Source organism: Pagrus pagrus (assembly GCF_965226575.1).
Source record: "Pagrus pagrus genome assembly, chromosome: 23".
NCBI lineage: Eukaryota > Metazoa > Chordata > Actinopteri > Spariformes > Sparidae > Pagrus > Pagrus pagrus.
In genome coordinates this window covers 21,482,483-21,499,031 of record NC_140205.1, presented here as the reverse complement: position 1 = coordinate 21,499,031, position 16,549 = coordinate 21,482,483, and the positions used below count along the sequence as shown (strand labels likewise).

The window sequence follows — 16,549 nt, the reverse complement described above, 5'->3', positions numbered from 1 at the left end:
CTTATAGATAGTGAAATTTAAAACATTATAGTTTCTGATTCTGTGTTCCTGTATCCATTGTTCAGTTGTTTGTTTCTGTCAAGTATATGTAAATATTTTTGAGTATTTCTGTCCTCCTCCTGTTTAACAACATTATTGCTGACTCAACGTAAGAGCATTACTGAGGTCCAACACTGATGTCTGGTGATGAGCTCTGCTATGTAGGCCTGGTGTGATTTACCATCATAAATACTGTATTTTTATTTGATACTTTGACATTATAATAGTCAGTAGATACTTTCATAATTTGTTAAGGAAGTTTAAAAACTCAGACATTCTCAGACGAGTAGTGCTAGGAATTCAAACTCTTTTTATTAAAACATCACATTTTGAACATAGTCAGAAAATTCATATTTACAAAACAGCTCTTCTCACGCAAAACCGAACATCTTACATTCAAAATCAATGACCATGTATGAAAGAGTATCAGAAATATTCTCTCTTCCACACCGGCAGCTCCTGGAAATACACCTCATCTGGGTTTTCATCAGCTACATGAAAGAAAGAGGAATAAACATTAAAGACCTTCAATGTTTGTGGCCCAGAGGGAAAAGTTTATGTTTCAAACTGTAGAAGGTACGTTAAAATCAAAGGAAACCCCCCATAGTATAGAAATGTGTGCTGATACTGTGTATCACATCAATAATGGTCCCTACTTGACTTGAAATTAGACCTTTGTAACATTTTTCATGTCACAAAAATGGCGTTGCAATAAACATACAGATGAGTTAACCATTTGGATAATAATTTGCTAGATTGATATAAATATATAAATACATAAATACAGGGAGTAGATTTTTTCCTTTCTTTTTTTAAGTTTAGACTCCAACCAGACCTCAGTCCTGAAGTATGACCTGAATGTACAGATGTACAGATCTCACCTCCCTCTCTGGCCTGCTGCAGGAAGTTGAGCAGGACGGTGGCTGCCTGATCCACGCTCAGCTTCTCTGTGTTCTGACTACGAGTCTCTGACGGGGAAGAAACACCAAAAACACAAATGATCGTCTGATCATGGACTCAGGTTGAATGTTTTGGAAACGTTCTTATTAATTGTTCCCATAAAATAAAGACAGTTTGTACACAAACAGTTTTGTTAAGTGTGTGTTGTACCTAAGTGTAAGGTGTCGTACACATCTCCTTCTTTCCGGTCCTCTGAGATGAACCTGCGTCCCTCTGGAATAAAAGAAAAAGAAAACATGCAGCAGCTCTCACTTTTTTAAGTGCAGTCAATGTCCTGAAACAAATAAGAAAGGAGTTATCTTTGTGTCGGTGCAAATTTGGTTGTCTCCTTGTAGCAAGAGAAACATGGAGACCTACAGCACTCAGCTGTTCAAGAAATATGTATGATATTATGAACTAAATAAAAATAAATAAGTAGCCAGTACCACAAAATGCAATATACCCATGATAGCAAAACAATGATTTTCAAACTAAGTTAATTTTTTCACAATAAAAGAGTCGTCTTAATTCAGCTACAGTTGTTTATATTCCACAATGACCATGGTGTTTTTTTTTTTATGAATCTGTTTAATTTAATTTGTTAATATGTTTGTGATTTTTGAGTTTTTCATCACATAATCTGAAAAACATAAACTGTGCCTTGTTTGTCTTGATTGGCAGACAAAGACTTCACAGGCTGGCACGATGAAATAAAACTTTAAAGACACGAGTAAATCTTCATTTTGAAAAAACAAACTGTCATTATTAAATTACACATTGCGTCTGTAATTATTCATAAGATTATTTATTTCATCATGCCGTATTTATTAATTGAATATTGAACACTTCGGGTCTCCATACATGGGATCAGTAGGTTCATACATACGAGTGCCCTTGAGGTACAGCATCGCCTGCGGGGTCCAGTTTCTCCGCTGGAAAGAGCCCTTTAATGAAGAAACAGACAGAAGTGCTTCGTTACCTGAACTTCTGTTGGCGAACAGGCAGTCGGTTCAGTTTGAGCTCTTTGCTTCATTGATGGAGAGAAACAGTCACAGTCACGAGTTTAACACAGAGAAATAAAGCAGCGTTACCTTTGGTGCGCTCCACGACTGTGAGATAAACGACGACAGAAGTAACAGGCTCAGTACATAAGTTAATGTGATGGTCCTAAAACCCTGCGGGAGGTAAAGACAGAGGGGAACAAACGCTTTAGTCCACAATATTTAACACAGCCGCATCCTGAGAGGAAGACTCACTCTGATGCGTAATCAACGCATTAGGACAAGTTTACGCACATCGGGAATCATAACCTTAAATTCACGGACAAACTTAAAGTTAAGTGCAAAGTAGTTTATCATGAATGAACTGAAGATACGAACTTTGATTAGAAAAAAAAAGTTTTATTATCAGCAATTAGATGATGCGTAAAGTACCGGGAAAGCTTTGGCTACAATGATCGCCTCCTCCTTTTAAATATATAAACCTGGTTCCCTGTAAAGCAGCTCTGCAGGACAGTGTAGGTCTATTCCACTCCTCTACGTCGCCAAATGTCCTGGATACAACCTCAACAAACACACAAAGATGCTGGAAAAGGGAAAGAAATCCCTCCATGGGCAGATTTCTTCCCCGAGTCCAACCGAAACTTTTGGTGCAATCAACTCACCTTCATGCTGTCAGGGGTCCTGTGGGTCCGGAGTCCAGCAGAGGATGAGCGAGTCAAAGCTTCAGGCTGGATTCTGGCGGTGATGTCCCTCCCTGTATTTATACGCGCTCTCTGCTCCGCGCTCCCCCGTGACGACAGCAGCGATAGGTCACGCCAATTTGATGAAACGGGGGCGGCCAGGAGGGTGAATGGACGGAGTCGCCGATCAATTCTGCTCCTTTCACCGGGAGCAGTAGTGTACTGTAAATATTTCTGAATTAAAACAGCTGTCATAAGCACTCTCTGCTCCCCGCTGGACTTTCTCCAAATTACTCACGGTGCAGCTGCAGGCCCTTATTGTAAAGTGCGGAGTGGCTCTGGGTGATGTTGTCACGGTCGATATGAGCTGTAATCCCCCCTCACAGAGAATATTGATATGTTTGCACCTTGCTCACTGGAGCCAAACACAGAGAGATGAGAGTTGGATTTTATGAATCAAGGGGCCACACTTCATAATGTATGGATGTACACTGACATCATTAAGAGCCGGGGCAGCGACTGAACACCGAGCAGCACTGAGGCCCCTCACTGCTCTCCACCTCACCTCATCCAGTGGGGACAGCTGACCAACTCCATCCATCCAAAGCTCCAACATCTACTGAGTGACACTGAGATTTGAGTTAAGCTGGTGTTTATAAATTGTTGTTAGTCTAATGATCTTTCACTCTCAACAAGCGGTTCGTTAGTTCATTAGCCAGACACACAAAAGCTGAATTTCTTCATCAGAACATATAGATGTGGTCAGTATATCTGATTTCAAATAAAGCTTTAAGTAGCTCCAGCTTTTGAAACTGATTTAGTTTTGGGTTTTTAATTTCATTCATTCAATTGGTGTGAGATACGAGAGGATAGATATGTACATAATCCAGTTATACTCCAAAACGTTCAGCCTTATTGTATTAATGGTGCGTCAGTGGTGGTCACAGCCAGCTGCCATGATATAACAAGAACTCTGCTGTTTCTGAAGATTTCTTTTTGTCCATTATTTAGTGATTCGAGGAGAATTTTGCACTCTTCGATATGTTTTTGGATACAGCGTCATTATATTTCAATGTTTCAGGCATGAAAAAATAAAATCAAAAATCAAAACTACTTATTACATCAGAATTGTAGTCTTATGCAAAGAGGGCTTTAACCATCCAACCAACCTACTGACATCCAAGTCAGTTTTTCTTTGACTCACAGCTCCAGTACTGCACGCGCATCATGGCACTGAAACATATGGAAAGTCTTGGCTCGCCACCAGAAAAGGTAATCACAAGTGTGGACATTGTAACCACTGCAGTAACATGATAAATGCTAACTACTTTACTGACATTACATCTGGTCGTAAGTTCGATATGAATTCATTTATCAATTGCAATACCTCATATGTTGTTTACAGACTTGAATGTCCATGAGGCCATTTCTATATTGGGAGAACAAAGCGTAACTTGAAGGCAAGATTGGCTGAGCATAAGTATGCAATAAGAACTGGCAATCCCCAGTATCCCATGGCTGTTCATTATAAAGATGCAGATCATGGCAGTTGTAATCTTTAAAGATATCAGGTATAGAGCATAGAAAACTCAATCAGGGGTGGAGACAGGCTCAAAACACTCCTACAGAGAGAGTCATTTTGGATTTACACATTGAAAGCTACATATTACCCAGGTTTGAATGGCGAACTGGATCTCTCTCCCTTTCTGTAATTGTTTTCTTTTAGAACTGACAGTTCTGTTGTCTCTCAGGTCCTTAGGGAGAGAAATAAGTCATTTCTCAGTCCTCTACCAAGCTTAATATTTATTACATGAATGTATTATGTATGTTTTTTTGGATTATTTGTTAAATTAATGATGTTAAATTGTGTGGTGCAGATTTCCCTTTGGTTGCACAGAGTCTGCCATATCTTGATCTTTTTTTCTGTCATTAGCAGGTCATGCTGATCATGTGACCGCCTACCTGCTCATACTGAGCAGCTGTCTCTGAATACCTGTTTAACAATGAGCAGAGCTGACTGACAAACACTTTGCCCTTGCCCTGACGAAGGCCTTTTAGGCTGAAACCATGCACCAATAAAGGCTCTTTAATCATTCCCTTCTTGAGTGCCTCAGATCTTTCCTCATAAGTTTTATATGGAAAGTTTTTTTTAATGTTCAATTTAAATTAATGAATCGTTTAGTCAATAAAATGTCAAAAATAGTGAAAAATGCTTATCACAATTTCTCAGAGTCCAAAAGGACATCTTCAAATTGTGTCTTTTGTCTAACCACCAGTTAAAAACCCAAAGACTTTGCATTTACTGTCATATATAAGAAAGAAAAGCAGCAAATCCACATTCAAGAGCCTGGAACCAGGAAAGCTTTTTGTTTTTTGACATTTTTGATTGAAAAATGACAATTAATGGAGTAGTAGTTTACAATATATTCTCTTGACTAATTATTGCAACTATGAAGTGAATGCCGTAACACTTTATAATAACCATCATTAATAAATGCTAAACCTTAAGTTAATTAAAGGATCACTCTGCAGTTTTGGGGAAGACATTTTAATGAGCAGAGAAAGATCTTCATTGGCTGATTGTTTTTCTGCCTAAACAAACTGAATAAAAAAACTCGGCGGACCCCGCCACCTTTCTAGCTTCAGACAGTGTTCAGGGACCTTATTATCTTCTGAAAACAGCTGGTTTATTCTCTGTATTACCTCATAAATATTGTGAATATTCTTGAGTTCTAATTTCTTCTCCAAAAAGTACGAAGTGCCCCTTTAAACTTCAGTTAACTTATTTGACCGTCAAACAATGAAATGCTTTTATGAATCAGTTGTAAAGGTTTATAACTAACTTTATAATAGTCATCCAGATGTTTATAAATGAACTACACAGTATTTATGAACCAAGTATCAAAAACGTCAGGTGTAACTTGACAATAATCAATTGGTTAATAAAGGTTTATTAAGTATTTCATTGTTTGTTAACAGTGAAATAACTATTAACTAATGTTTATTAACTATACATTTAGCATTTGTTAATGATGGTTATTATAAAGTGTTATAACAGACTGGCACTAGTTTGAATATTCAGAGCAGATTTCTTCATGAAGAAGTTTCAGGCTTCAAGTTCATGACCGATCGACATGACCATATGGGCTCATATCACCTACATCTATCTTTACTGTTTAAGTTCAGCCTTGCACAGTCTCTTTAACAGTTCACTACTTGAACTTTAGCAAATCTATATAGGTGATGAGAAATCTGATTTACAGTGTATGTATAGAGTCAACAACAAGACACAAATAAATGACTAGAACAACATGGATGGCAGATACAAAGCTCACTTCCATAGTATATTACAAAAGTGCCATACAAGAAAACATTGTCATTTCACGTGGAACTTCAGTTTTCTGGATGCGCTGAACAAAAAGACCCACAGCTGAAGAATCCACTTCCTGGGTGTGGGGGCTGATGTGGGTGATGTAGACATTTCTCTCCCAAGCTGAACAGAGAGTTATGGATGAACAAACGACTGAGGAGAGATGCAGCGTAGAGTGAAAAGAGTTGATCTGTTTACACAAAAACTTCAGTAAAGCTGTCAGAATTCTTCCAGTGAGGTTCTTCTGCTTTAAAAAGGACCATCAACATGTTTTAGTCTATTATTAGGTAAGTTTATTACAACTTGGGTCTTAGTTTGGTAGTTTTGGCTTAAGACCCAAGTTCAAATAGACCAGAAATATGCTTTAAAAACAAATGGTGTATACTTTATATCACTGGGCATTTTCCAAAGCACACTATACATTTTTTAGTTTTCCACCTTCCAGTAAGCTATGAAAATCAACGTGCAGAGAATTAAACCACGCTGCTCATAGAATCCATTACAATGAACATTAAGTTTTGGAAACGTTTCCTTGCTCTTATGTTTAATTGCTTTTGTGAGAAACTTCTTCTTGCATAAAATAGGCTGCTACTGTGCCAATAAAAAGTTTCTGGTGACAGACTAGCAATAAGGAGCAAATTGCTTCCCAGAAGATCAGAAGTCCAAAAACTGATGATATGCTTGGGAAAACAGCAAGGCAGGCATGGTCACACCAGCATTTAAAAACAGCTGAAGACTGGAGTTCAACTTTGGTCCGCTTTTACACGGCAGCAAATCTTCTCAACAAAGTTGACCTTTGTGGAAACGGAGAGCTTGACAGTCCAGATCAGAGGAAGCTATCATAGCTTGTTAGCAGCGTCACATTATCCACTTTCATTTAACACTGCTCTGCTAGAGTGTTAACTGCTCTGCTAAAGACACATGGTGTGTGGACAGTTATTAGACAAGAGACAATAGTACAAACATGTTTCTTGATTTAACTGTGTGAACCTACAGTATTTTCCAGTAAACAACTGAGCTACCTAGCTTGCTACTGACAGTTAGCAAACAAACTAGTTTGGAGAGCTTTTGTGATAGACTATCACCAGCATGTTCCTGGCTGGCTAGTGTGTTAGCTGTTAGCTCACCAGCTACAGCAGTTTGATGCTAGTCTTGTAAGTAGACAAACATTATCAAGCTTCCAGCACCACCTGGATGAACCTGAGCATCCATGTGTCATTGTGAATTAGATGTTGCCTCTTTCTGGTGTGACCAGACTGTCATTATAACAGTAGTAGTAATAGTAGCAACAAATACTGGTATGATCCCAGAGCAACTCACTTTCATTAAGTGAAGCAATGATCTTTTGAAAAATAATTTATACTTAGGTTCTCATTTAGCCAACCGTAAACAGAAATTACGGGAAAAGGGAAAATATTACAACAGCCACACTTGGTATTCAAATAGTTGCAAGACAAAAAGGATCAAAGTGTCACAGAATAACTGCAAAGAGACAAAATGCTGGACTTAAAAGCTCTCGTCCAAAATAAAGTTAAAGCACAGGCACAGAAATGTGACAATATGGCAAGCTGTCGGTCCACTTCTCATCCGTGTGGAGGAATAGTGGTTTTGTCTGTTTCTTCCACAGAGTAAGAAAGTCACGTAGACAGAGTCAATGGTGCTTTGAGGGAGTCTTCCATCCTCCATTTTCATGCCAGATGCACTCAATGGGGAAGGGATCAATAGCATTTGAAATATTTTTTGTAGTGACCTTAGTCACTCCACCCTTTAGTAACAGACTGGTGGTGCAACGCTCTGATGAACCTTTGATTGGTAGCACTGACCAGTGAAATTACAGACAGACAGAGAGCAGTCTTTGCCTGCAGGAGGGGGGAGGAATCTGAACGTATATCTTTGCTGCTTTCAATCAGCCCGATGGGATTTTGTGTTGCTTTTAAAAACCTGCTGTACTCAAACAGCCTCCTCTGGGTACAAAAAGTCTCTGTTATACCATGGTGTTGCTCTCGCCCACTTTGTCCACGTACTGAAAGAAAAGAAAGAAACCATGTTAAGTGTCATCTGGTTGATTTGCTGAGTTGCTTTTCTCATGTATGAAGCATGATATGACACAGACGTGAACTGTTGATGAGATGCAAAATATTAGTGTGAATTAAACTGATGCCTGGATTGCACCGTTTCCCAAGTTTCCTGCATTTTATAATGGTAAGCATGCATACTTAAGGGGACACACCACAGGTGAATAGGACAAACAGAGTAACTTGCCGTCATGTTTGCTTGTTTTGTTGTATCACATGGAAATTATTTAGACAGGATTTCATTGAAAATTTGTGCACAAGTTGAAGACCTTAGATTTCAGTTTAAGAATTTGACATTTTGAAATTGGATTTCTCAATTTTAGTATTTCAAAAAACAAACAAACAAAGCCTTTCAAAAGATATACTGCAAATAATGCAGGTTTTCCCAAAAAACAATGTGTATAAACTCACACAAAAGTAATCCCTGTCAATCATCACCTTAGACCCACTGCAGTGTGTGATAATGTTTGTCTACAAAGATCTTGCTCTTTGCCTGTTTTTTTTTGTTTTTTTTGTTTGGTACTTTGCTGTGTTGAAAAAGGAAACCAGTGTGGAAATACCAAAAAGGATGCACGGTCTAAAAAAACGTGGTGACCAGGTTACATTGCTGTCTCCATCTCTCCCCTCTGCTCCCGGTCTGTCATGGATGTATAAAGAGCTGCAGGTCTGTGTGTGTTTGACTGAGGGTGGGGCTGAGCTACACACACACAGAGCAGAGAGACAAACAGCAGACAGGATGAAGTGTGCTTTTCCAGCGGCATAGACAGAATCCAGATGGCTGTGCAGAGTTGCAGGCATGTTTATTTGTGCTTTAGAATGTAACAGCCATAAAATATAAAAGAACGTTTTATTTCTCTGATTCACTGCTTTGTCCTTTCTAATGCTGATCTTTCTCCTAATTCAAGGCAGAGGAAAGTAAAGATGCATCAAGCTTCGTTTGACTTCAACTTTGTGAACTTTGAATTTTGCATAATGCAAACTGCCTTGAAAGCTCCAACCTTTGAGGAATGCGACCCCCAGAGAGACAAAATGGGAGACTCTAGAGGGACCACTATAACCTACAAGGTTAGGGTCATGGGAATGACGGGTGTAGCCAAGCTAGCACTTCCATTAAAGAGCTGTCATTATAATATTATCTCATTAACAACACTGGATGTGGGTTTTAAGATGTTGTATGGTTACAATGGATTTACTGATATAATAATAATAATCAATAATCAGGAACCGATTATTGACAATGACATTTGTCTTTTGTTGTGACATTTGCCAACGTCACTGAATCGAGCACTCTTCATTATCTGATATTTTTTCAGCCATACATTCTGAACAGTAAGTATAAATGAGCCTTTTGTTGTGTGATATATAATTACTGATTACAGTGGTCTCTCAAGAGCCTTCAAGTCCAAAACAGAGGAAGATGTCATATTATTTTATTGAACCAGGTATGTCAAACTGTGAGGGAAGCTTAGCCAAGGCAACAGCAAAATATTAGCTTTGTTGCAACATCCAGTTCAGTATACAGTAACTCTGCACTGCCAGCCTATAAACTGATTCACAGTGACCCTCGGTTTACTCTCAGTTCATGGTACTTATGTAATGTTAGTATCTTGGTACCAATATTTAATCCTTTTTTGCCTGGTTAGCTACTGTACAAAGCTAGCTTGCTCACTAACTGGCAGTTGTAACAGCTTATCACCAGTATGTAGATAAAGGTTCTTAGACATCATGTCAATTCTATGTGCTATATCGTAGGCACCTGGACGTTTCGTCTCTCATCCAAGAGGCTTCTTCAGTTCTAACTAACTGGATGGGAGCTGCAGGCTTTAAACCCTGTGTGGGAGTGTCCTTACAGAGTCGTTAAGGTCACATGTGAACTCTGAGAACACCCATTCACATCTTGACCCACCTAGTCAGAACAACCCACATGATAGCTGGTTGGGTCAATGACTCACAAGTGGCCCTAAAGACTCTGAAACTCAGAGCTCACACGTGTCCTTAACGACTCTGTAAGGACACTCCCACACAGAGTTTAAAAGCCTGCAACTCTCCTCCAGTTAGTCAGAACTGAAGAAGCCTCTTGGATGAGAGTTGAAATGTCTTCAAGAAGCTGAATCAAGTCCAGTTGACTACGATTACAGTCACTATGTCATCAATCTTCCAGCACTACCTAAACACACACTGAGGAATTTAGCTGTGCATCTTTAAATAAAGTTCAGAAAAGGCTGCAAAGATGTTGAAAATGGATAACGTGCACTTCATACTTGCATTTAAATCTTGTTAATGAAATTATGTATTATGGTAAAGAAGAAGAAATTTATTATGTCTCAAGCTTGAGCAATTCACAAATCATCGTATTTACCTGTAGCGTGTGCCTTTAAAGTAAAAAAAAATGAATTAACATAAAAAATATATTTTAAAGGAGGATTACCAGGTCCCCGAATAAGAAATATCTATTTCTCTTCTATCATGAGGCGCTTGTTTTCTGGATATTGTAAAGCGTGTTAAATATGTTAGCATGCAAGGGAAAATCGGCAGTGACTGACCACGACTGCTGATTGTCCTCAGAGCCTTACGAAGGCTTTAATAAAAAACACAAAGACAGAGACATTCACCTCAAAACAGCATAGTGTGAGCATGTTCATTAGCCACACAGCTATGTGTCTACTTAGTTGTAGTTCTGGATTTGACAGTAACAGTCCCCACTGGAGACCTCATGCATTTTCAGTACTGGAGCCCAGGTGACCCTGACATTGTTTCATTTCTCAAATTGCCTTTTTGTTGTTGAAATTCCAAAACACTTTTGCCATGTGTACTCAGATTTCGAGTCATCTACCTTTACAGGCAGTCTCCAAATGGATTACTTAACCACGGCAACTGCAAGCATTGTTTTATTTAACCGACTGTGATGTGCAGGAGCTGAGCGGTCCTCTGATCGGGGCATATTGGTTAATCTGTTGTGGTGTTTGAACAGGGTGATTAATAAACAAGAAAAAGAGCCATGCTGCGTATAAACAAAGCAGAGCTGCAGGCTTGCTGCAGTGCGGGCTAATACTTACTGCACTGATGAAGGGCAGGTTGAGGATTGAGCCGAGGACAGGTATTCTTCTAATAAAGCCAACTACAACTGGGAAGAAACCCCTAGATGTGATGAGAGTGAAAGAGAAAGGGGGGGGGGGGCAGAGAGAAGTTAGTCGGAGTCTGAATACAGATATTCATGAAATTCAGAGTAATTTAACCAAAGCAGCAGGGGTGTCACGATTCTGAAAATTGATCGAAATGAGCCTTCAATTTGGACAACCAAAATGGAATGCAGTATTGACAACCACCACGCACGAGCCGACTTCTGCATACCTGGCGTGCATCCAAAGGATAGGAATACCACTACAGAAAACACAGAGGCGACAGCTACCTTACCGGTAACCTGCAGCTGCACTTGCAGACACTATACTGTGTGCAGGAGGACAAACAAGTGTCTGTAGCAAAGGACAGTCAGAGTTAGAGATCAGAGATGTTTCCCAGATCCCTCGTTGCAGGGCTTATCAAAGGCCAGACTTTGGTCCCAAGTCATTTCTATTGATCAATAAATTGTGACGTTGAACACACAGTATAGCTCGAGATCATTAACAGCCATCCTGTCTATGGATAAATGTTGTTTAAGTGTGGCTTATTTCCCTGTTGTTGACATCGTGGTGACTTCAGGCACGTTACACGGAAGAATCTGCTGTCAGTTCCTAAGTCCCAGATACATAGTGTGTCTCATTTTCTCTAGTACAGCTTCTACGACTACTGTAAATGTAGTAAGAACCAAGTCCACCAAGCCACCAATGTGGGTATAATTTCAATTTGGTGAGTAAATCTCATAAGACTCTTAAAGACCTTAAAATCAAAAGTCAAATGGAATCGTAGATTTGAAGAATCGTGACACCCCTACAAACCAGCCTCAATCATGTCTCTAGCTGCATCACAATTTAGGGACTGGATCCGGTGAGCATGAAGACTCTTGGGACCTGAAGGCTCGACGGAACCTATACCCATATTACTGACTGCAACTGACTATAACTGACTGCAACAAATCTGGCAAAGAAAAGTCTGGACTGCATTTGGGAGAGCTGACTTGACTTTAGAGGATAGAGTCCCTAAACTGGGATCCACCCTCAGTCACATCTTTCAAATCAAGCCCCTCCCAACACTACGTCCCAGCCCAACATCCTGTTTTCGGGTCAAAATCATTTTCAATGGCATCCTGCCAGTCGAGAAGCGTCGATCCCTGAGTGTGACGTAACATGGAGGAGAGTAAAGGTGGAAAGCTCCACGTTACGTTGCTCGGTGATCGACGCATCTCGACTGGCAGGATGGCGGCGAGGGGAACAAGCTACTGCTTCCGTGAGTTGTTCAAAAACCTTCTTTTTAGTTAATTCTGTGCCAAGGTTGTGTCCAAGGTTCTCAATGCTCGTGATCATGTGTAGAGACCCTGGTGATACTACTACTTAGTGTTTTAAAAATAGCGATTTTGATGCTACCGTAAAGTTGCCCCTAGCATGGCATTGAAAATGATTTTGACCCGAAAACGAAAATATGGTAAATCTTAAAAGTGGCTTTTTCGTCGTAAACATGCTTTTACACGAAGGTTTGACTCGGGTTCCTTCACAAAAAAAGCCTAGGTTGCATTTTGGCGAGTTTCACTTTAAGATCAAAGTTTGTTGTGCAGAGTGACAATAAGCCGGAAATGTGATTAACTGCTGAGAAACTGAGTACTAAATATCTATTTCAACCTGCTTCAGAAAATGAAAGGTTGTTTTAATATATTTTTTTTGTTTGTTTACTTTTGCACAAAAACAAACATTGTTAACTTAAATTAAAATTGTCTATCACTTCACAAGTAAAGAAACATTCCAATGAATTCCAGATTTTCATTCTGGATCACCACTAAACAACAAAAACAAAAAACACTGCCCTGTTGTTTCCTCTTACCTGAACAAGAGGAAAAAGCCGTAGATCTCCAGCACAACTCCGATGATGGGCCAGCCAATCAGCACCACAAACACACCTCCGAGGAAGAAACTGGTGGCCTTCATCTTGTGCTTCTGGAAGAAGAAGCGGAAGGTCCTCTCCAGCCCGATGACAAAGGCAAGTCCAGCGACAAACAAGATCTATAGCAAAAAAAGCAGGTGGTCCAATATGAGCAAGTGGTTCAAGTATTGGTTCTTTGAAACTACAGGGACACAGAAACCTTTTCCAATAACTTGACTTATGAATCTATTCTGAATTTTAGACCTTTTTTCTGCTGGATCTTGTGTGTCCAATCAGGCTGCAAGTAAGCACTGGTTGGTTAGGAAGAGGGACACACTTTCATTTTCATTTCTACTAGTGTTTTAAATGACATACAAATACTAGTATAAAAAAGGATATTTGATACCATGGCAAAAAGTAAAAAAAAAAAAAGCCAGGCACACAAAATAATAGTAGTAAGTTTAGTATTCTTTTTCCTTCTTTAATTTACTGCACATAGTGCTGATGAAGAAAAGTCACTCATCTCATACCAACAGATTAATAATAATGTTAATATCTGTGCAGGCTTGGGATGAAAATCTTATTGCAGATCTGTTGTTGGTTTTTTATGGCTTTGTACTCTCAATACTATCAAATGTACAATAAGTATATATTATTAGTATATAATATTTATATATCATAGTTTTTACATGTGGCATTGGAAAGTACAGTCAGCTCTCTGAACCCACTCTTATCATGCAACTTTTTGTATGAAGCAGGCACAATGGTTGCTTACAGTTTCTGTGGGAATACATTCACATGAGCAGTATTTGTAACCGTGCTGTCCTTGCTGAACCACAATACGAGCAGGCAGTTTTACATTTTCAGTGCAAAAATAATCCTCGCTTTCTACTCATCCTCATCCATCCTCTCACTCATATTCTTTTCTTTTTCTTCCTTTTTTAAAAATAGCAAATCAGCACATAAACAACTTATGACTGACCGATCGTTTTATTTGTTTTTTTGTATTCTGTGTGCACTTTCTTTTTACGACTGATTTTCAATGTCATTACTGTATTTTGCACTTTTATTGTCTTGCATCATTTGCCCTTGTCAAACAACTTATGTGGGTTTGTGAAGCCCATTTGGGCTGCACAAATCAACTTGACTTGATCAGTCATGTAGTGTGCAAACCAAGACTGCAAGACTCCAGATTACCAGACAGAAAGTTATGTAGTGTGACCGAGGCATAATGAGGACATTGTTCCTGTACACTTCATCAGTGCTGACCATAAAATATTGCTGTTTACCACAACTGAATTTAGTTGGTGAAAGACTGAGCAACAGATATCTCAAAGGCTCAGCAGATAAAACAACAAATTGCTGTGTACTATAAACACTTGGAAAGAACATAAAAGCATAAGTTTGGTCTTTGTATGCCTCACTTGGAAGAATATATACATATTTTCAAAGCCAATTTGTAAGAGTTGCATAATTTCTTCTGTGGCTCTGGAGGAGCTTTGTCAAGCCACAGAATGTTGTTATTGTGATGTCATCAGGGTTACCTCACTTTGGAATCAGAGTATTCAGACTTGAACAGAAAGTCTGCATTACAAAGTGGGGGTGTGAAGTATGAAGATGGCATAGAGGGTCTAACAAAGACACTGTGCATCATACATTTTCATCAGCAAATGTAGGATACAGAAAATTTGGAGTCTGACCCAAACTAGGGACTTAAAGTTAGGACATCTTAGCATCTGCTGCTTCAGTTTTGACCACTCATTTTTAATGTGTATACTACCTAGGGCTGGGCAATATATACGAGACACATCATGTATCTCTATAAGACCAAAAATATTGTGATATTATTATAAGGCCATACAGCCCAGCCCTACTACTACCCTTTGAAAAGTTACATCTGCAGCTGTTTGTACATTTTTTAACAAGTGAAGTTAGCTGATTTTACAGGAACATTTTGTAAAGCTGATGGGTTTTAGTTGAATTTGTAAAGCAAATCTTTAAGAACATGCTGGTGAGTCAATTCTGGTGCTACCAAGGTCTCATGCTGGTGTTTTTATGCACAATAACGATGGTGTGAAACCAGCTTCTACATGTGTGTTGAGTGTGTTTTAAAATGGACTTGATTGACTCATCATTTCTCAAAAGCAGAGGGCGGCACTCTGATCACTGCACATGTTCAGGTAGTTTGTTGTATGATACTTCTCATGGTTACGTGTGTTAATAATGCTTTACATAAAAACATTACGTACTTTAGAACACATAATACTTTAAATCACTAAAATGTGTATCACTGTCAGCACCAGTTAATGTGGAGGACAGAGAGCAGCACCTGTGTCACAGCATCACAGATAATATCAGGTCAAGGGCGCAGAAACACTCACATTTCCAATAGCCAGGAGAGCTTTGTCAAAGAACAGGATCATCCCGAAGAAGAGGAAAAACACGCCGAAGCCTGTTAGTCCCATTCCAATCTCTGCAGGAGACACACACACACACACACACACACACACACACACACACACACACACACCACAGAACAGTTCAATTATTCCATCTGAGTTCATCACTGAGCTCTAATGACAAAATGTAGACTGGCCACGGTTTAAAGCCAACATAAATGTTCTTGCATACCACTGACTGTTTAACTCTGAGGCTCACAGAGAGTGAGATTTGCCTCATTCTGTGACTGACTTCAACAAAACGTGGAGACAGACAGGTGCTACAGGGGAAGACAGGTGATGACGTCATGGTCATGTCTCACCGTTTCCCAGGTGTTCGCGGCCACTATTTGTTTCATCTAAGTTAGATAACGAAAGATGTGACAGATACAGCACACGGTGACACAGTTGTCTTTCTGTGAAAGTTCTGATGAAGATATTCAAACTTTACGGTATTTTCAATGTACATGTAGGTATTCTTTTTAGAAATATAATTAGTAAACACATGAACGTCAACATCTCTGATAAGAACCAGAATGAAACTATGTCAGCAGTAGCTCCGCTGTTCACCCTGTTCGAATATGGTCAGAGCTGTTGAGATACGCCACCACGACAATAATGCATTTTACTTTCAACTCATAGGCTTGTCAGCAGCCGCACAGTTTGTAGTTAGAGTTAGCTGTTAGCTATATGGGCCACAGTTTCACTGAAAGCTAACTGCTAGTTAGCCAACTGCAGCAGGTAAAGCCGGCTTTGATAGAGAAGGCACAAAGCCACAGAGATGCTCCAACACAAAGAGTCTTACTTTGGGAGTCCGTTAGCGAAATCATCTTGACGTCGAATAGACGGGTGAAGACGAGACGGAACTAGACTTAATAGTAGAGTAGATGTTCTTGCAATCCTTTAAGAACAATTCAGATGACAGCTGCCACTGCAGCAACAGCCACGTCTTCCGGAAACACACCTTCTCGCGATGTCATCTTCCGGAACAGCGCTG

At 39.4% G+C, this 16,549-nt stretch overlaps 2 protein-coding genes across 4 annotated transcripts; both read right to left on the bottom strand.

Moving 5' to 3' along the window:
- Positions 1-365: 365 nt before the first annotated feature.
- On the bottom strand, positions 366-2,694 carry spx (spexin hormone). Its single transcript, XM_084345438.1, has 6 exons — positions 2,642-2,694; positions 2,070-2,153; positions 1,865-1,922; positions 1,150-1,212; positions 921-1,007; positions 366-530 (listed from the first exon to the last, which is right to left on the bottom strand). The coding sequence occupies exons 1-6, from the start codon at positions 2,645-2,647 to the stop codon at positions 466-468; spliced, it is 363 nt and encodes a 120-aa protein (XP_084201564.1). The 5' UTR covers positions 2,648-2,694; the 3' UTR covers positions 366-465.
- Positions 2,695-5,975: 3,281 nt separating this feature from the next.
- Positions 5,976-16,510, bottom strand: golt1ba (golgi transport 1Ba). Of its 3 annotated transcripts, none has more exons than XM_084345541.1 (6): positions 16,358-16,510; positions 15,496-15,587; positions 13,076-13,254; positions 11,161-11,242; positions 10,648-10,682; positions 5,976-8,052 (listed from the first exon to the last, which is right to left on the bottom strand). In XM_084345541.1, exons 1-5 carry the CDS (start codon positions 16,380-16,382, stop codon positions 10,674-10,676), a joined length of 387 nt encoding a protein of 128 aa, XP_084201667.1. In that variant the 5' UTR covers positions 16,383-16,510; the 3' UTR covers positions 5,976-8,052; positions 10,648-10,673. The 3 variants fall into 3 exon arrangements, with proteins under 3 accessions (XP_084201667.1, XP_084201666.1, XP_084201665.1); XM_084345540.1 differs by lacking the exon at positions 10,648-10,682 and having other exon boundaries at positions 5,976-6,152; positions 8,002-8,052; XM_084345539.1 differs by lacking the exon at positions 10,648-10,682.
- Between the last annotated feature and the right edge of the window lie 39 nt (positions 16,511-16,549).